The 21,843-nt window shown below is 42.6% G+C and overlaps 1 protein-coding gene across 1 annotated transcript; it reads left to right on the forward strand.

The window, feature by feature from the left end:
* Nucleotides 1-8,834: 8,834 nt before the first annotated feature.
* LOC115355622 (uncharacterized) lies at nucleotides 8,835-21,434 on the forward strand. Its single transcript, XM_030046480.1, has 4 exons — nucleotides 8,835-8,840; nucleotides 10,600-12,248; nucleotides 15,222-15,261; nucleotides 19,545-21,434. The coding sequence occupies exons 2-4, from the start codon at nucleotides 10,609-10,611 to the stop codon at nucleotides 21,192-21,194; spliced, it is 3,330 nt and encodes a 1,109-aa protein (XP_029902340.1). The 5' UTR covers nucleotides 8,835-8,840; nucleotides 10,600-10,608; the 3' UTR covers nucleotides 21,195-21,434.
* Nucleotides 21,435-21,843: the final 409 nt, after the last annotated feature.

Here is a 21,843-nt window from a genome sequence, read left to right on the forward strand (position 1 = left end):
CTGATCGGATTTTGGCACCAACAACGATGGTGAACTCCAGGGACTACAACTGGGAACAGCAAAACCATTCTCCAAGAGATACTTTACCTCTTTTTGCATTACAGCACGTTTGGTTGGATGGACACGATATGCGTGCTGTTTTATGGGTTTGTGATTCCCTACGTCAATGTCGTGAGACAGTACGTGTGTTTGGGTGGGAGTACCACCGAAAAGTTTTGGGAAATTTTGGATGAGCTTACTAATGTCACCTCTGGCCGAATCACACAAGTGTGCCAAATGGGCATCTAAATTGGACAAAATCTCAGTGTTACACAGGCGAGCACATAAAACAGAAGCGCCAATGTCATCCAGCCCGTCATCTTTTGGGTCATAAGCGGGCCGGGAGACAGCGACGGAGGCTACCGGAGAGACTACCGGCGACGAGGCACTTGATGCGCGGTCAACATACTGTTTGAGCATGTTGATGTGGCACACACGAGTTTTCCTTTTACGATCGGGGGTTTGGATCACATAATCTGTGTCACTGATTTTGCGGTCAATTACATATGGGCCGGAGAATTTTGCCTGTATTACAGAGCCGCCAACAGGTAACAAAACTAAAACACGGTCACCTGGCTGAAAAGAACGCACCACAGTTTTCTTATCAAAATTTTGCTTCATTTTGGACTGAGCAGAGGAGAGAGACTCACGGGCCATTTCACAAGCGTGATGTAATCTCTCCCGAAATGAACTGACATAATCCAAAATGTTCTGGCCACTGGACTGGTGGGAGAGCCACCGCTCCCGCAACAGGCGCAGAGGACCGCGCACAGTGTGACCAAAAACTAACTCAGCGGGACTGAAACCCAAGGACTCCTGTTGAGTTTCCCGCACAGCAAACATCAAAGGCAACCCTTCATCCCATTCACGGTTCGACTCCGTGCAGAATTTGCGAAGCATACTTTTAAGCGTCTGGTGAAACCTTTCTAGGGCACCTTGACTCTCTGGATGATAGGCACTGGACGTTTGGTGTTTGACATTTAATTCAGACATTACCTGAGCGAAAATCTTAGACATGAAATTTGTGCCTTGGTCGCTTTGGATGCGTTTGGGAAGACCAAATGTGGAGAAGAACTTTACAAGTGCTTTGACAATGGCACGGGCCTTCAGTGTGCGCAGCGGGATAGCCTCAGGATAACGGGTGGCTGCACACATCACCGTGAGGATGTACTGGTGACCAGACTTGGTTTTTGGTAAAGGCCCAACGCAATCAACAATGACATGCTCAAATGGTTCACAAATTACTGGAATGGGATGCAGTGGAGCAGCAGGAATCTTTTGGTTCGGTTTACCAGAGACTTGGCAGGTGTGGCACGAACGACAAAACTTAACCACATCCGACTTTAAGCCGGGCCAGAAGAAATAACGCAAAATGCGTTTATAGGTTTTGCTGATACCTAAATGACCAGACAGACAATGATCATGGGACAGAGTCAAGACCTGCAAGCGGAGAATCTTTGGGACTACAATTTGTCGCACGGACTCATGTGTAACACTCGAAGACCAACAGCGCATCAGAACACCATCATCCAGAAGGTAAGTCACAGTCTTATCAGGGGATTGCTTATTTACCTGGGACAGACAGTATGTTAAAGTGGGGTCAGTTTGCTGTTCTCTAATGAGATGCTCCCTATCTACTGGCATTTTCAGACACTCATCGGGGCAAAGCTCAACAGACACGTTACATTTTACGTCACCATTTTTGTGGGCTGCGCTTGTCTGAACAGAATCACTTAAAGAGTCACCTAAATCCACACACTCAGAAGTTTCGGGGATTGTGCCCGTCTGAACAAAATCACACAGAAAAGAGTCACGTAATTCCACACAGTCAGCATTTTTACGTGCCTGCGCACGAGTGACGGCACACACAGGAAACAGAGGGGGCGAGTCTAGCGCAGCGGGCGAGACGCAAACCGTGAAGGTCGGGTCGTCAGTAACTACCGGGGACGGAAAAACTTCCCCCCCGCCACATCATTTGCAAGAATTAAGTCAATGCCAGCTATCGGCAGCTGGGGCCTCACAGCAATTTTGAATTTGCCTGACACGACTGGAGAGGTTAGCTGGACAAAATGGAGAGGCGCACGCACCGCAGTCAACTCTACTCCCCACACCAGAGTATCTGCGCCATAATATGAGTCAGCCGAAAAAGGCAGGACACCTTCACGAATGATTGTTTTGCACCGGTATCCCGGAGGATAGTAATTGGGACGCTATCTGCCTCACCCACTAAAGAAACAGAGCCCTTGGTCACAAACGGACGGAAATCTTCATCGATCTCCTCACACTCGACTGAGGGCTGAGGAGGAATAGATGTGGATTTGGTGTGAATCAGACCAACCGGTGAGGGTGTTTTGGCATTTTTGGACAGCTCTTTCTTTTTAAGAGTGGGGCAGTTGGCGATGAGGTGTCCTATCTCATGGCAATAGAAACATTCTCGCTGTTCCGACACAGCAGTGGGGTCACGGCGAACACTTCTGGGGGACCTAACTCTCCTGCTGGGAACTGGATCCCGCCGAATTGGAGGAGAAAAGGCACTTTTGTGCGTTAACGCAAATTCATCGGCCAATACGGCAGCAGCAGTAATAGATGAGACCTTCTGTTCATTTAAATAAACAACAACACGCTCTGGGAGACAGTTTTTAAATTCCTCCAGCAGGAGGAGCTCACGAAGGTCATCCATAGACTTAACCTTGCTGGCCTGACACCATTTGTCAAAAAGCGCGCCTTTCTCTCTCGCAAACTCTACATAAGTCTGGGTGGCAGTCTTTTCACATTTTCTAAATTTCTGCCTATAGGCTTCAGGCACTAATTCATAAGCACGAAGTACGGTGGCTTTCACAATATCATAGTTAAGACTATCCTCTATAGACAGAGATGTACATACTTCCTGAGCCTTACCTACCAGTTTACATTGGAGCAGGAGGGACCACATATTTTTTGGCCAGTTCAGAGTAGCTGCTATGCGCTCAAAAGCATTAAAATAGGAGTCAACCTCAGACTCTCTGAACGGTGGGACTAAGGCAATGTGCTTGCTCACATCAAAGCAGTCTCGAGCTCGGGGTTTAGGTAAGGGTGGTCGGGATGCTGGGATGGGACTGGTAGCTACAGAGGCTCCCCTCTCTAGCTCCAGAGCCCTTACCCTCAAGTGCATGGCTTCCACCTCCAACTCACGGTTTCGCAGCTCCACCTCCCTTATACGCAGTGTCAATGCGAGATCCTCAGTTTTCATTCCTCGCGAAGGGGGGTCCATGAGTGGGGTTGTAACACCAGCTTCACCCTCAGCTCCAACTTCAGAAGCTGATTCAAAGTAACCCCTGGCACAGAGCTCCTGAAAGACTAGCTCCTTGATTTCTTGTTTTTTTGCATTCAGAGGCACATGCACATCAAAAAAAGTTGCAATCAGACACAGATCATCCCTCGTACATCTATCCAATTTTGCCACTGTTGGATCAGTAGCGAAATCCTCCAATTTAAACTCCATACCGCCACCCCCACAAAAGAAAAGACTGCCAGCCAGACAAGCAGAGACAAAAAGACAAATACTCACCAAACTTACCTGAAACGACGAACGAATAAAATAATTGACGAGCCCCCAAATCATGTTATGACCCTGGCCTAGGGGCACCAGGGTCACACACGATGGTTGCCCTGCTCTTCCCACTCCCAAGTACACCAGCCAACAATACACTATTTTGAAGGCAAAGTAGCAGTTTTATTAAACTTCAGAGAGAGCACAGCCAAAATAATAAATAAAACCGCTAACTCAAACTCCCTGCCTTACCTGTTAGAAAACAAATTAAACAAAAGACAATCAAACTTACCTACCTCCTAATCTAAAGTAAAACAGGAGAAAAAGAACTATAACAAAAAGGCTTCTCCCTCCTACAGAGGACTGCTACTTCTCTCACTAATATTTACAATATTTACAAAGGTGGTGACAGGGTCACCACAAAACACACAATGCTAAGGGCAGATAATTTTCCACTATTCAAAACCGATGTCTATCTAACACTCAAATCACAGACGCTGGAAATAGTTGGCTGCTGTCGGTTGGGAGTCAGAGAGTCAGAGACTGACGGCTGGGATCAGCTGGCATTTAAAGGGGATGATCAGCCAATCAGCGGCAGCAGCTCGGTCACGTGGTCAGCTGGGAGAGGCTCGCACACCTGCAGCTCATGAAAACAGACAGCTGATTTCTGATGCAGAGAGGGAGGGGAGAGAAAGAGCTGTCAGCACACAACAAAAAGTAAACACAACAGATACATGACCCCTGGTCATAACACCAGCTTCCCCATCCTCTTCGACACCACCTTGGCCTGGCTGGCCTTTGTCCCCCTCTCTGGATTTATTCCAATTAAGCCCCTAAAAAATGTAATAAAAGAGACCAGAGATAGCATATAAGATAAGTTGGGAGGGTTACTTTTAAAGCATATTCCACTACAGATTACTGAATATATGCCCGAAAATATAATTTGTACCTTATTCCTTTACTTAAATTAATTAACATATTCTAAATACTTTGGAATAGTTTTGGAATCCTTCATAATCATCTAGCTGAGCCTATTAGTCTGGGTCACTCTGAATGTGGGTAACAATTGTTTTTGGGAATAACCTTATTACTGTCTTCACAGAAAAAGACAAATTTCATGTTTTCCTTACTGTTTAAAGAAAATGGAAACCTCCACATAAAGTCTTCAATTTTCCTTTTCCTAAACTGAGCCGGAAAGGCTAAAACACTGTAATGATTCACTACTACTTTGTGAGCAAATAAGACAAAAACAAATAAACTACTCCCTTCGAGTAATCTAGATCAGTGGTTCTAAAAGTGGGGTCTCGGGACCCCCAGGGGTCCTTGAGGGGTTTCAAGGGGGTCCCCAGCAAAAAGGGGAATAATTTATCGTCACTATAATTCCATCTGTAAGTAAAATTAGAATTTTATAAGTACAATTAGAATTTTTTTTTTTTTTTTTTTTTTTTTTACTTTTGTATTTATAAATATTGCAAATAATTCCTAAAAATATTACAATTTCTTCTAGAAATTTCTCTAAAATTTTCCAAAAAATCACACAATTGGCATTAATTTTAAAATGGGGGTCTTTGGTCTAATTTGTCAGTTAGGGGTCCTTGATATAAAAAAGTTTGAGAACCACTGATCTAGATTACTAGGGAGAGAGAGAGAGAGACATGCAGTGACATGGCCAGTCTGAACAGTCTCATGCCTTAACATGGGCACCAGTGAGGAAGCGGGCTGTGCTTTGAAGTGCTTCCATGTTTGAAAGAAATAAAGAGAGAGAGGTGGGGTGGGAGTTAAAAAGAGAAAATAATTCAAAAACATGTAGTATTAAAATAGCAGAGTATTTACCTTTGACCAAACTCCAGTGTCCTTGTAGCTTCCTGTTGGTATTGCGGATTGAACACATTGTAGGCGGTGAAAACTGCAGCAAGCCCTGAGATGAAGCTGGGGGTGATGCCTTCACAGATGACATGGCTTTCAATCCTGATCATCCAACATCAAGTTGTGACATTGTCACCAGCTACTGATGCAGACAGCAATTACAGGAAACAGTATTAAATATGGGTATCAGGGCATTTTTAAGATATTGGTATTTGCCACAACACACCTGACGATATTTTGACCAATATTCTCCTTCTCTGCTCCATATCAAGTGCCATAAGTTATACTGCTGTCAAATCATTACTTTCCACAATGTGGGATGGAAAAAACATCAATGACAGAACTGCATCCATGAGAGACCATAACAAAACATAAGTTCAAGGACAGATATAGAAGAGAGAAATGAGACAGACAGACAGAATGACTTATGTTCTATACTCCATGCGTTGCTTATGTGACACTTACCCAGCAGTATCAGTCGTGGACTTGTTGGGAGGGTCCCTCCTTGTATGAGTCCCTCTGTCCTCTCATCGAAGTACGCCATCAGCAACTTTTTGGCTCTAATTTGCATCAACCTACATAACAAGCAAGTTTCCCCTCCCTAGGTGGAGAAGAAACATGATATCCCACACCAAATTGATTGCTTGGAACATCAATAATGTGACTATGAAAATCAAATAATTTGACACGTTACTGGTAATGTGGTTCAACAAAATGATACAATTTTGTCCACTTAGCAGCTATGTTCGCTAACTTTAACTGAAAACATTAGCATGCATGCTTGCAACATGTGGTTAACACCAAATAACATAAATTTGACTTTTCAGCAAAAGCACAGTCAATAAAATGTAGCCTATATTCAACACAAAATGACAAACTGCTGACTTTGCATTTAGGCTACCTTGTTAAGTTAGCCACAGGAGCAAAATAGAGCTGAGCAGGGAAGCAGCAGGTGATGGAGCAGTATTGTGCTCAAATGAAATGTAGGCTAAAGCTCCGTTGAGTGAAAAAGAAAAAATACTGTAGGCCTATTATACCGTAAAATGCAACGGTGGCTTGCTGTTATTTTTGTTCCTCAAACATTTACGGCATTCAACTGTATTTATGAATAACGGTACATAACCATAGCATGTTGTTACAACGACTGTATTTTACCATGAAATCTTACGGTGGCCTACCGTTGATGTCTGGTTTTGGTTTTGGCACCAAAAGAATCAACATTTACAGTATTTTAGCGTTTTTAGAATTTACAGTACCTTACTGTTGGAATTTGGCTGTATTTTTACAGTAATCTTTTACAGTGTGGAGTTAAGCGCGTGCACCACAGCTGTAAAAAGAGCCCCGATTTGACGAGTCACCATGGCAACGGGGAAGCGTCAGGCTGCGTTTTTCACCCCAGTTGAATTGGAAATCATGCATTCATACAGTGAGTTTGAACTTTTTTTTTTTTTTTTTTTTTTTTTAAAGTGCAACACCGCTGCAGTGGCAAAGGAGAGGGAGACGGCGTGGGAGAACACTGCTGCTCGGGTCAGTGCGTAAGTTTAAATGGAGTCTGTTGCAATCACAATAACATTACAGGGAAAAACTGCTTCAATTAGGCTACTGCTGGCCTATTAATTTATTTCATTTAGGTGCAATGCCGCGGGTGAGAAGCGCACTTGGCAGCAGCTTAAGATGAAATATAAAAACATTGTTCAAACAGGTAAAACATCGATGCGCGGTCTTATAACCATCTCCCGACGAATAATTCTCTGCGCAGTAACACTGCACCTTCATCCACGGGATCGCTGTCGAAAGGACATGCCATGTTCGTGAAAAAAAGCCGCCACCTAACTACTAATGGACTTCTAATAAAGGCCTACTGACTGTATTTTTATTATTAGCTATTATTATTATTATTAGCCTATTATTTTTAAATATTTCTTAAATAACAGACGGCAGAACTAATATGCCACGCCAAAACTCGCCTGCTGACTGACTGAATGAGGAAGTTAAATACGGTGTGTGGCTGAAAGAGGGCGGACACAAAGAGAAACTCGAGGTTTCATGAGAAAAACCTGGTCCAGACCAGGTTAGTTTCATGGAGTCTGTTACTGCGGTAACTGACCGAGAGCTTAAGTTCCCTCCCTCTGGGAAACAGGCTGGAGTTACCCCTCTTTCTCTGCTTTGAGTTACCTCCCTCTGTGAAACGGAAAACTCAGAGTTTCCCTCATTCACGGTGAATAGACTCAGAGTTTTCACTAAACCTGCTGTGTGAAACGGAGCCCTGAGCAGCCTCAGCAGCTGTCCCGAGGCAGCTTCTTGCTCAGTGTGATCACTATGAGCTGAAAAGCCCTGACCTCGCTGAATCATGTCCTGTGGAAGTGGCAGGGATGCAGTGTCTTGCTCTATGGCACGGTGTTATACAAATCAAGTTTATTATTATTGTTATCATTATTATTATCATTATCAGTATTATTATTTATCATTATCAGTATTATTATTATTATTGGAGAAATCCCCAGTCTTTGCTGTGTGCTGTGTGCTCATCTCGGACCTTGTGGAAAAGGTCCAGGGTCAGCAGGGTCAAGAGGCTGCAGGTTTTCTTTCCAACCAAAAACTGATGTTTATTTTATCATGCTTGTTGGTGCTTTTAAAGTGAAAAAGAAGAGGGTGTCTGACTGTACAGTAATTTAAAAAGCTTTTATTGGCATCATTAAGTCAGAAAAAAATATATTTGTATAATGCCATATTAAAGAAAAGGAATACATGTAGCAACAGGGAAAAACAGAGATGCATGAAATTAAAAAAAAAAAAAAAAATCCACTTTTTCAATGAACTATATCAAAATGATGTTTGCTAATAGCAGAAAACCTGTCTGAAGAGGAGACAGGTATTTTTTTTTTTTAACTGCAAATAATGTTGTGTCCATACAAAAATAATAAAGGGAAAGACTGTTTTATGACTAGCAAACCGGATTGTTCCTTTTTTTGTACTGTAAATAATTGCTCACTGGAACAGAGGCTTGAACTCAGCTCTTCTTGTTGAAGGATGCGCTTCGTCAAAACAGGAAAACCCCGCTGCGCCAAATGTGATGCTGTGGTTAAACTGAGTGACACTCAAATGACAGATAACTAAGTCCATTTCTCTTGTGGCAAACATATACTGCTGCATTCATGTCTAAAACTGAATTAGAAAAGTTATAAGACATGCAATTGGAAGAAAAAAACAGTCAGGCGAATTCCTCATGTTTATTTCATGCGGAATATGAGAAGAAAACATGACAAACATTCCGCAGGAGGAGCAACACGTGAAGGAGGAGACTGTGAGCGTCATTTTGAGGAAGTGAAAGTGAAAGTAAGTCAGAGCGACAACATTGCTGCCGTCGAGAAAAGCTTATTTCTCTCCATAAGAAATAAAACAAGAGGTGAGTACAGCGGGAGCAATTTCACAAACCTGAGCCGTATGCCTGTCTATTTTACATTCATTTGTCAGTGAAATGCAATGTAATGATATCAAAATGAGCTGAGCTGTTTGTGCTGACAGAGAAATCCAAACACAGACTCCACTGGCATTCCAGGTGCTTTTAAAGTGAAGAAGAGGAGGGCTAATGAGTTTGAAGTCATTTCAAATGCATTTATTAGAATGTAATGCCAAATGCCAAAACATGATAAGGAATGGAATATGTGTAGTGGCCAAATATAAAGAAACAAACTACAGTATTTTCAATGAAGAACACTGTATCAAAATTATTTTTGCTAATAGGAAAAAACATGTCCAAAGAGGGACTCCTTGTGTTGTTGCTGCTCTTTAAGAGAAGAGGAAGGGACGTCCAGTGATTTAAAAGGCCTTTATTATCATGTGCAACAACATTAGATACCAATATCAGCACCGTTTTTATTAATATTTACTAGCATCAAAGACACATTTAGCCTATTGCAACTGTTGTTTTCCTTATGAATACCCACACAGTCAAGTTGAAAACATAAGTACCACACTGATTATAGCCATGATAAAAGCCTTGAGGTAAAATTTAGACAGTTAACTCACTTGCTCACTCTCCTCATTATTAGACGCTCATCAGCCCTGATCTTTTTCACTTCATAAGGGCCCTGAATGCCACTGGAGCCGGCCCGGACTGTACATCGGGAGAACCGGGAGATGTCCCGAAGCGCCGGCCTGTCACTGGCCCGGTGGCCTGCCCGTCTTTTTTTTTTTTTTTTTTTTTTCAGTCAGTCCGGTCCGTCTGGCCTCACCAGTCTGATCTTTTTTTTTTTCTTTTAAGTAAGAGCGACAGGCCAGGCCAATCAGAGGCCAGCAGTCTGTGAAGAGCTCAAGACGTGATTGGTTTGTTTTGATTAACACCCGCCCCAACAGTCCGAGTCCGTTGTAAACAGGCAGCAAGTTGAAGAGAGGGTGTTGCGACTCATGTGTGTGTGTCTGACTGTGGAGGAGAGGAGAGGAGAGGAGGTGGATGAAAAGGTTGCGTGGTTGAAGTTCATACATTAGGCCTACCGTAGGCTATTCATCCGAATATAAGACGATATTTTTTCCATTGAAAATGCCCTGAAAAAACGCCCTCGTCTAATATTGGGGGTAAAAGCAAATACACATGTATTGTAGGCTACTTGCATATGTAAACCAGTAGCCTAGGTAGGCTCGCCTGATGCCGCAAAGTTGATTTATAATGAAAGGTAGGGCCTATATATGGCACTATGTGTGCGCCGCTCACCTGTCAGATCCGACAGACCTGACCGGGTGGGCGCGGCACCGGCCGGTGCCCGCCTGATGCCGCCCGGTGGCTTTTTTATTCAAACAAGACTTTGTCCATATAAAAAGTATTTTTCCAAAAGAGGGTCTTGAAAAAGAGGGGTCGTCTTAAAGGCAGGGTCGTCTTTTACGCTGGTCAATAGGCCTACGGTAATTCGGTCGCCCCCCCACCGCGCAGCCTGACTTTGTGACCGATTCCTGGCCTGAAAAAGTCTTCCAGTCCGGCCCTGCACTGGAGCGCCTTTATAAACTTATTTTCTTCACTGTGAGCTCCATGATTATTTCACAAAGAAAAATTGCATTTACCACTTAAGGACAGAGTGTATTTTTATTATTCAAATATTGAGACTGAATTACGAAGATTGAGTGAATTATTGAGATTGAATTACATTTAACATTTTTACCTTCCGTCTCAGTGTGCAGAAATGTCTGCTGCCAGCAGTCTGCTGTCTGAAGATCAGTTCCTGTGCTCCATCTGTCTGGATGTGTTCACTGATCCAGTCAGCACACCATGTGGACACAACTTCTGCAAAACCTGCATCACACAGCACTGGAATGTTAGCACTCAGTGCCAGTGTCCTTTGTGTAAAGAGGATTTCAAACAAAGGCCTGAGCTGCGGGTCAACACTTTCATATCTGAGATGGCTGCTCAGTTCAGGAAGTCGTCTCAAAAGAAAGACAGCAGCCGCTCAGACCGACGATGTGCCAAACCAGGAGAAGTTCCCTGTGATGTCTGCACCGGGACCAAACTGAAGGCCCTGAAGTCCTGCCTGGTGTGTCTGGCCTCCTACTGTGAGACTCACCTGGAGCCTCATCAGAGGATCCCAGGCCTGAAAACACATCAGCTGATCGATCCTGTGGACAACCTGGAGGGCAGGATGTGTAAGAAGCACGAAAAACCACTGGAGCTTTTCTGCAAGACTGACCAGATGTGTGTATGTCTGCTCTGCACTGTTTTAGACCACAAGTCACATGAGATTGTTCCTCTGAAAGAAGAATATGAAGGAAAGAAGGCTGAGCTGGGGGAGACAGAGGCTGAAATCCAGCAGATGATCCAGAAGAGACGAGTGAAGATTCAGGAGATCAAGCGATCAGTGGAGCTCAGCAGGGAAGATGCAGAGAGAGAGATAGCAGACGGTGTGCAGGTCTTCACTGCTCTGATGCAGTCTGTTGAGAGAGGCCAGGCTGAGCTCACTGACATGATCCAAGAGAAGCAGAAAACAACAGAGAAACAGGCTGAAGGCTTCATCGAAGAGCTGCAACAGGAAATCTCTGAGCTGATGAGGAGAAGCTCTGAGGTGGAGCAGCTCTCACACACTGAAGATCACCTCCACCTCCTCCAAAGCTTCCCATCCCTCAGCGCTCCTCCACACACCAAGAACTGGACAGAGGTCAGAGTCCATCGCTCATCATACGAGGGGAGTGTGAGCAGAGCTGTGGCTCAGCTGGAGGAGACGCTCGGTAAAGAGATGAAGAAGCTGCTGGAGGCTGAGCTGAAGAGGGTCCAGCACTTTGAGGTGGATGTGACTCTGGATCCTGATACAGCAAATCCCTATCTCATCCTGTCTGATGATGGGAAACAAGTAAAGACTGGTGATGTAAAGAAGAATCTCCCAGACAACCCAGAGAGATTTTCTTATTGTGTGTCTGTCTTAGGAAAGCAGAGCGTCTCCTCAGGAAGATTTTACTACGAGGTTCAGGTTAAAGGGAAGACCAAGTGGGATTTAGGAGTGGCTAGTGGGTCGATTGAGAGGAAGGAAAAAATCTCTCTGAGACCCAAGAACGGCTTCTGGACTATATGGCTGAGGAATAAAAATGAGTACAAAGCTCTTGCTGGCCCTGGTGTCCGTCTCTCTCTGAAGTCTCCGCCTCAGAAGGTGGGGGTGTTTGTGGATTATGAGGAGGGTCTGGTCTCCTTTTATGACGTAGATGCTGCAGCTCTTATCTACTCCTTTACTGACTGCGGCTTCACTGAGAAACTCCTCCCATACTTCAGTCCCTGTCCTAATGATGGTGGTGAAAACTCGGCCCCTCTGATCATCTGTCCTGTCAATCAAACAGATTAGTCTGCCATAACAGTAAGGTTTTCTCAGAAATCATTTCCTGCCATGTAAGCTCAAAATTTTAAATATCCAATGATTAACTTCACTGCCTTGTTAAAATCCTTGTAACGAATCTATCAAGGTGTCAAAATACATACATCATATTCATGTCAAATCTCTGTAAAGTCTTTTATCCTGACAAAATTACTAGAGTGGTTTGTAAATAATGCCAAAAATTTTAAGTCTGTGTTTTTCACATGGCAAGAATTTATTCAAATAAAAAAATGTGATTTAAGTTTTTTTTCTGTGTTAATATCTTTTTTTGTCCACTTTCAGCTTTAATAGAAAAGAAGACTGCAGTCAGCAGTTTTACTGAGGTACTTTATAATAACTACGATTCTCACACTACTAAGGTTTTTCATTATGATTCTGATTGATAACACACACAAAAAAAAGCCAAAATGAACTAAAATTGCTCATCTATTACAAGAGTTGTGAAACTATAGTAAAGTATTACAATAAAACTCAATATAGCACATGAGAAGTGAGTTTCATGTTTCACATACTTCACATTCACATTAATTTCCCACAGAAATATTATTGCAACATTATCGGCCAGGCAAAGTTCATGCAGATAGTGCATTTCAAACATGCTGGTCATAGTCATAGTAATTTGTTTTTCAAGTGTCATGCAGCAAAAGGCGGCCCACCTGCATGGGCTTACAAGCCACTACAGAGCATAATCAACAGGAACAACAACAAAATGAAAAGTATAGAGCAGCTTCATTCATGTTAAACAGTATCCCTGCCAAAAATCAGTGACAGGCAACATGGCTCACACACTGTAGCTGAGGCACACACTGTACATTCAACATTTTTAAACATGAAGCGTCCGCATTTGCTACTAAATCAAGTCATTTCAAGAAAATTATTAGAAAAGTGACCAGAAAATTAGCAAATAATTACCTGAACAAATTAGTTGCAAAATAGATTCCAGAAAATTATAAGAATGTTACATTTATAGTGATGATAATTATAGATTTAAAACTGAATTACAAGAAAACTGACAGTTGAGAAATGTGCAGCAGGACGACAGAGGCCATTAAAAAAGTGCAGAAATCTTTTTTTGTTGCCTGTTTTTATTGGAATTATTGTTAAAGGGTTCGGTGAGTCACTCCGTCCAAGCATAAAAGCCACAGTAATAATTTTTATGAATAAAACTATAACAGTCAGTGTGTGGATACGTTGCACAGTCTAAGTTACAAAAGGGAAACTCAACATTACATTACGGTGCAGAACTCTGACTTGAAGCTTGTATAATCATAATTATCCTATGTATTTTTCACAAATTGTAAACTGACCATGCATTTAGTAAGGGTGTTTCAAAGCTAGAGGCGAGTTTTTTTAAACACTCCATTAATTACTGTTTTGTTTGTGCACACTCAAATTCATTCAAATAGCCTGTATGAAATTTAGAAAAGTCAAGATGACAAATGGCAGCGTCTGTCTAAGGTGGAATCCACCATTAATGTCCCATGTGTTCTTGGCCTGACAACACACACACTAATGCACCAAAGAACATCGGCTTAAGGACATGTACCTGAACGCTGATGAAAAGCCCTTTTTACAAGTTTCAGGGAAAAGTCAAAGTAAACATGAAGCAACCAGGGGTCCGTTTCACCCAGTAGGTTCAACAAACTCCGAGTCTGACCCTGAACTCTGAGCTGATCTACTCTGAGAGAGGAAACTCTGAGTTTTCAGTTCCAGAACAGCTGATTTGAGTCAGTTTGATCAACTCGGAGTAGTTTCACCTGGAGTTAAGCGCGTGACCCACAGCTGTAAAAAGAGCCCCGATTTGACGAGTCACCATGGCAACGGGGAAGCATCAGGCTGCGTTTTTCACCCCAGTTGAATTGGAAATCATGCATTCATACAGTGAGTTTGAACTTTTTTTTTTTTTTTTTTTTTAAGTGCAACACCGCTGCAGCGGCAAAGGAGAGGGAGACGGCGTGGGAGAGCATTGCTGCTCGGGTCAATGCGTAAGTTTAAATGGAGTCCTCTGCCATCACAATAACATTACAGGGGAAAACTGCTTGAATTACCGCTGGCCTATTAATTTATTTCATGTAGGTGCAATCCCGCGGGTGAGAAGCGCACTTGGCAGCAGCTTAAGATGAAATATAAAAACATTGTTCAAACAGGTAAAACATCTACACAGTAAAATCACAAGTGCTAAATTAACACCCCCGGTGTTAATTTTAACACCGGCGGAGTGTCTATATGCATCCACACTGTAGAGTGTTAAATTAACACTATCGAAAGTGTTAATAAATTAACACCCAAATTTGTGTTGATTTAACACCCCATATTGTAAAATTTAACACTAAACGGGTGTTGTATTGACACTACACTGGTGTTGGTGTTGAAATACAGTGTTAAAAAGTAACACTTACTTTTACATGACAACACCAGTGTAGTGTCAATACAACACCCGTTTAGTGTTAAATTTTACAATGTGGAGTGTTAAATAACCAAAAATTCGGTTAAAAATTATTCATGATAACACTAATAGGTGTAAATAATACCTCCCACATACAACTTGATCTAGATGAAAGAAAAATAAAGACAGAAATAAATCAATAAACCAATTTTATTGGCCACACACACTTAGCACTTTACTTTTCATCATAATACATCTGCAATGAAAAAACTGCTGAGGAGCTCAGACAAAACTGCAGAAGGGAACAATGTATGTCCTCTCACCATTCTCAGTTGAAAACTGAAACCACAATATGTGTAAAAAACAGAAGAACAACCACGTTCACCACATTTCAGACGCAGAGTACGACCTGGGTATAAAGCATGACTAAATTTCAAATGTTGAAAAAAAGCAGAACTAGTGCTGTGCCTTACAAATGTAACATGTGAAAATTACTAGACCTCAATGTTGTGAAGTCTCACTCTGATTTCCTTCACTCTTGGACTCTCCCTGGCAGTTCCCACATCAATGCCATAGACTGTAGTTTGAATGAAGGTGTAAAAGTTTAACAAGGCCTCATCATAGGATACTGCAAACACAAAGTGTGCTTTAAACAGTTCGTCGAAGGCTGCCACAGCCGTTTGCGCCTCACATGGAATGGCCTTCTGGTCCAAGATGACGTAGAACTTCTGGATTCTGCTCTTCTTTTTTCCAACGCCGAGGAGAAAGGGCTGTGTTGATCCAGACCTGCTGAGGAATGTGTCCATGCTCGTCCCCACCTTTAATGTAAGAAAGTGGAAATAGTTGTAATGTTTTGTCTTTGCTCACATTCAGGAGTCAGAAAAAAATCCACTTTCCTTTAGCTACACTAAATATGTTTATATGTAAACACCTAAAGACACATGGTATCTCTGGGAAGGGGTACACAACTGATGAAGAAATCATTGTGATGTGTTAAGGGCAAAGCAACATTCATTCATAATCCATGTCTGGAGCATACCTTCACAAACTTCATCACACGGTCAGCAGCATCCCTGGCACTGACTTTTCCCATTTTCTTTCTTTTGGCGGTTGGAGGCAAGAGATGGACAAGCAGGAGGAGAGCTGCCAAGTCACTGTCCCATCCTAGTGGATTAGAAGGACAACATCCACATCCCATGAGTATAGTCATAGCTAATAAGACACAGATGAACATAGTTGACACAGAAATATACACACACTCTTACCATAATCATTAGATTCCTCCTGAGCAGATAGAAGGTCATCCACAGTGCCAGGGCGAAGGTCTTTGCATGCAACGTAGACCTGTACAATACATAATTGAAAATTAAAATTTCTTTAACATAGCAAATTTAATTCTACATCTGTAATTCAACTAGGCCAGGGATGTCTAACTAATTTTAGTTCATGGGCCACATACAGCCCAGTTTGATCTGGAGTGGGTTGGACCAGTGAAACCATTGCATAATAACTATAAATACAGTTGTCCCTTGCTATAACGCGGTTCACCTTTCGCGGCCTCACAGTTTCTCGGATTTTTTTTTTTTTTTTTTTTGTGCAATTTTGCATGTTTTTTTTTTTTTTTTTTTAAACAGGGCATTGTGTTCTGCGTCCTGATTGGCTAAGGGACTGTAGACCATTGTCAATCAATCTCCTCCGTGCCGTGTCTCCTGTACAGTACAGAATGCGTTCATTCTATAATACTGGACTTATTTTTCTATGAAGGTTTGAACTTTGAGAGTTTAAACAAGAGAGAAAAGTGAGAAAATGTTAATGCCTGTGTGAGAAAAGTGTATAAGGTGTGTAGTGAGGGGTTTTACAGCCTTAAAACATCTAGAATAATTGTAAAAAATAAAGCTGACTACTTCGCGGATTTCGCCTATTGCGGGTTATTTTTAGAACGTAACTCCCGCGATAAACGAGGGACCGCTGTACACCTCAAAATTTCTCCTTTTTCATGTAAAGCTAACGTCAGATGGCTGATGTTGTAACGTAACGTTTACTTAACTAGCAAACGAGGACTCCGATGCCGTTAACATAACGTTACCGTTGCTGTCGAGAGGTCTTCTCGTCTTCATCGTTGGGAGCACAATGGACGTGCTAGGCGCCAACTAGTGCTAGCCGACTTTTCCCTCATTGCTTACCAATATACCGTAGATGATTTAGGACCGTTTGATACCATTAACTTGCACACCAAATCTTCAAATTATATAAATTATTTTCCATTGCCGTTCGAAATGTCGGTTAATGTAGTTAGGCTAGCTGACTTTAATGTTAACAATCAAGTGAACGTTAGCTAAAGTTACTGTGACTTTATTAATGTTAACTCGTGTTTATGCTATGCCTACAAGTTACCCATATGCTAGCTACACCTTTTCAAATTCATGTTTGACACCACAATATAATGAATTAACACAATAACAGCTAAATGTCGAAGAAATTTACCTTGCTTCGCCAGCTGCCGCTCGCCGCACCCCTCCGCTTCGCATCCAGTCGGGAAAGAAAGATGGCGGAGAACGTGCAAGTTCAAATCCTGCTCACATGTCACGTGTGTAGTGTTAAGTGTTAAATTATGTAGTGTTAAGTGTTAAGTTATGTTCAACACCGTGAAACAACACTGTGCTCAACAGTGTACTAACACCAGGCGGTGCTAATATGATGGATTTAACACTGAAACCTTAACATTTCACACTGAAAAGCCCTAACACCGTATTTTTAACACTGCTGTATTTGCTGTGTATGCGCGGTCTTATCTCCCGACGAATATTTAATTCTCTGCGCAGTAACACTGCACCTTCATCCACGGGATCGTTGTCGAAAGGACATGCCATGTTCGTGAAAAAATGTCGCCACCTAACTACTAATGGACTTCTAATAAAGTCCTACTGACTGTATTTTTTTTTTTTTTTTTTTTTTTATTATTATTTTTAAAAAAATATTTCTTAAATAACAGACGGCAGATAACTAAGTCCATGTCTCTTGTGGCAAACATACTACTGCTGCATTCATGTCTAAAACTGAATTGGAAAAGTTATAAGACATGCAATTGGAAGAAAAAAACAGTCAGGCGAATTCCTCATGTTTATTTCATGCGGAATATGAGAAGAAAACATGACAAACACTCCGCAGGAGGAGCAACACGTGAAGGAGGAGACTGGGAGCGTCATTTTGAGGAAGTGAAAGTGAAAGTATGTCATAGCGACAACATTGCTGCCGTCGAGAAAAGCTTATTTCTCTCCATAAGAAATAAAACACGAGGTGAGTACAGCGGGAGCAATTTCACAAAACTGAGCCGTATGCCTGTCTATTTTACATTCATTTGTCAATGAAATGCAATGTAACGATATCAAAATGAGCTGAGCTGTTTGTGCTGACAGAAATCCAAACACAGACTCCACTGGCATTCCAGGTGCTTTTAAAGTGAAGAAGAGGAGGGCTAATGAGTTTGAAGTCATTTCAAATGCATTTATTAGAATGTAATGCCAAATGCCAAAGCATGATAAAGAATGGAATATGTGTAGTGGCCAAATATAAAGAAACAAACTACAGTATTTTCTATGAAGAACACTGTATCAAAATTATTTTTGCTAATAGTAAAAAACATGTCCAAAGAGGGACTCCTTGTGTTGTTGCTGCTCTTTAAGAGAAGAGGAAGGGACGTCCAGTGATTTAAAGGCCTTTATTATCATGTGCAACAACATTAGATACCAATATCAGCAACATTTTTATTAATATTTACTAGCATCAAAGACACATTTAGCCTATTGCAACTGTTGTTTTCCTCAGGCCCGGACTGTACATCGGGAGAACCGGGAGATGTCCCGAAGCGCCGGCCTGTCACTGGCCCGGTGGCCTGCCCGTCTTTTTTTTTTTTTTTTTTTTTTTTTTTTCCAGTCGGTCCGGTCCGTCTGGCCTCACCAGTCTGATCCTTTTTTTTCTTTTAAGTAAGAGCGACAGGCCAGGCCAATCAGAGGCCAGCAGTCTGTGAAGAGCTCAAGACGTGATTGGTTTGTTTTGATTAACACCCGCCCCAACAGTCCGAGTCCGTTGTAAACAGGCAGCAAGTTGAAGAGAGGGTGTTGCGACTCATGTGTGTGTGTGACTGTGGAGGAGAGGAGAGGAGAGGAGGTGGATGAAAAGGTTGCGTGGTTGAAGTTCATACATTAGGCCTACCGTAGGCTATTCATCCGAATATAAGACGATATTTTTTCCATTGAAAATGCCCTGAAAAAACGCCCTCGTCTAATATTGGGGGTAAAAGCAAATACACCTGTATTGTACTTGCATATGTAAACCAGTAGCCTAGGTAGGCTCGCCTGATGCCGCGAAGTTGATTTATAATGAAAGGTAGGGCCTATATATGGCACTATGTGTGCGCCGCTCACCTGTCAGATCCGACAGACCTGACCGGGTGGGCGCGGCACCGGCCGGTGTCCGCCTGATGCCGCCCGGTGGCTTTTTTATTCAAACAAGACTTTGTCCATATAAAAAGTATTTTTCCAAAAGAGGGTCTTGAAAAAGAGGGGTCGTCTTAAAGGCAGGGTCGTCTTTTACGCTGGTCAATAGGCCTACGGTAATTCGGTCGCCCCCCCACCGCGCAGCCTGACTTCGTGACCGATTCCTGGCCTGAAAAAGTCTTCCAGTCCGGCCCTGCACTGGAGCGCCTTTATAAACTTATTTTCTTCACTGTGAGCTCCATGATTATTTCACAAAGAAAAAATTGCATTTACCACTTAAGGACAGAGTGTATTTTTATTATTCAAATATTGAGACTGAATTACGAAGATTGAGTGAATTATTGAGATTGAATTACATTTCACATTTTTACCTTCCGTCTCAGTGTGCAGAAATGTCTGCTGCCAGCTGTCTGCTATCTGAAGATCAGCTCCTGTGCTCCATCTGTCTGGATGTGTTCACTGATCCAGTCACCACACCATGTGGACACAACTTCTGCAAAACCTGCATCACACAGCACTGGGATGTTAACACTCCGTGCCAGTGTCCTTTGTGTAAAGAGGATTTCAAACAAAGGCCTGAGCTGCGGGTCAACACTTTCATATCTGAGATGGCTGCTCAGTTCAGGAAGTCGTCTCAAAAGAAAGCCGGCAGCCGCTCAGACCGACGATGTGCCAAACCAGCAGAAGTTCCCTGTGACGTCTGCACCGGGACCAAACTGAAGGCCCTGAAGTCCTGCCTGGTGTGTCTGGCCTCCTACTGTGAGACTCACCTGGAGCCTCATCAGAGGATCCCAGGCCTGAAAACACATCAGCTGATCGATCCTGTGGACAACCTGGAGGGCAGGATGTGTAAGAAGCACGATGCACCGCTGCAGCTATTCTGCAAGACTGACCAGATGTGTGTGTGTCTGCTCTGCACCTTTTCAGACCACAAGTCACATGACATTGTTCCTCTGAAGGAAGAATGTGAAGGAAAGAAGGCTGAGCTGGGGGAGACAGAGGCTGAAATCCAGCAGATGATCCAGAAGAGACGAGTGAAGATTCAGGAGATCAAACGGTCAGTGGAGCTCAGCAGGGAAGATGCAGAGAGAGAGATAGCAGACGGTGTGCGGGTCTTCACTGCTCTGATGCAGTCTGTTGAGAGAGGCCAGGCTGAGCTCATTGACATGATTGAAGAGAAGCAGAAAACAACAGAGAAACAGGCTGAAGGCTTCATCGAAGAGCTGCAACAGGAAATCTCTGAGCTGATGAGGAGAAGCTCTGAGGTGGAGCAGCTCTCACACACTGAAGACCACCTCCACCTCCTCCAGAGCTTCCCATCCCTCAGCGCTCCTCCACACACCAAGAACTGGACAGAGGTCAGAGTCCATCGCTCATCATACGAGGGGAGTGTGAGGAGAGCTGTGGCTCAGCTGGAGGAGACGCTCGGTAAAGAGATGAAGAAGCTGCTGGAGGCTGAGCTGAAGAGGGTCCAGCACTTTGAGGTGGATGTGACTCTGGATCCTGATACAGCAAATCCCTATCTCATCCTGTCTGATGATGGGAAACAAGTAAGTCATGGTGATGTAAAGAAGAATCTCCCAGACAACCCAGAGAGATTTTCTCATAGTGTCTGTGTCTTAGGAAAGCAGAGCTTCTCCTCAGGAAGATTTTACTACGAGGTTCAGGTTAAAGGGAAGACCAAGTGGGATTTAGGAGTGGCTAGAGAGTCGATTGAGAGGAAGAAAAACATCACTCTGAGCCCCGAGGACGGCTACTGGAGTATATTGCTGAGGAATAAAAATGAGTACAAAGCTGCTGCTGGCCCTGCTGTCCGTCTCTCTCTGAAGTCTCAGCCTCAGAAGGTGGGGGTGTTTGTGGATTATGAGGAGGGTCTGGTCTCCTTTTATGACGTAGATGCTGCAGCTCTTATCTACTCCTTTACTGACTGCGGCTTCACTGAGAAACTCCTCCCATACTTCTGTCCCTGTCCTAATGATCGTGGTGAAAACTCGGCCCCTCTGATCATCTGTCCTGTCAATCAAACAGTTTAGTCTGCCATAACAGTAAGGTTTTCTCAGAAATCATTTCCTGCCATGTAAGCTCAAAATTTTAAATATCCAATGATGAACTTCACTGCCTTGTTAAAATCCTTGTAACGAATCTGTCAAGGTGTCAAAATACATACATCATATTCATGTCAAATCTCTGTAAAGTCTTTTATCCTGACAAAATTACTAGAGTGGTTTGCAAATAATACCAAAAATTTTAAGTCTGTGTTTTTCACATGACGAGAATTTATTCAAATAAAAAGATGTGACTTAAGTTTTTTTTCTGTGTTAATATCTTTTTTTTGTGTGTCCACTTTCAGCCTTAATAGAAAAGAAGACTGTTGTCAGCACAGTTTTACTGAGGTACTTTATAATAACTACGATCCTCACACTACTAAGGTTTTTCATTATGATTCTGATTGATAACCAAAAAAAAAAAAAAAAAAAAAAGCCAAAATGAACTAAAATTGATGGGAAAATGATGGGAAACAAGTAAATCATGGTGATGTAAGGAAGAATCTCCCAGACAACCCAGAGAGATTTTCCAATTGTAACTGTGTCTTAGGATGGCAGAGCTTCTATTCAGGAAGATTTTACTACGAGGTTCAGGTTAAAGGGAACAATGACTGGACTCTAGGAGTGGCCAGAGAGT

The sequence above is a fragment of the Myripristis murdjan genome, chromosome 23 (genome assembly GCF_902150065.1).
Source record: "Myripristis murdjan chromosome 23, fMyrMur1.1, whole genome shotgun sequence".
NCBI lineage: Eukaryota > Metazoa > Chordata > Actinopteri > Holocentriformes > Holocentridae > Myripristis > Myripristis murdjan.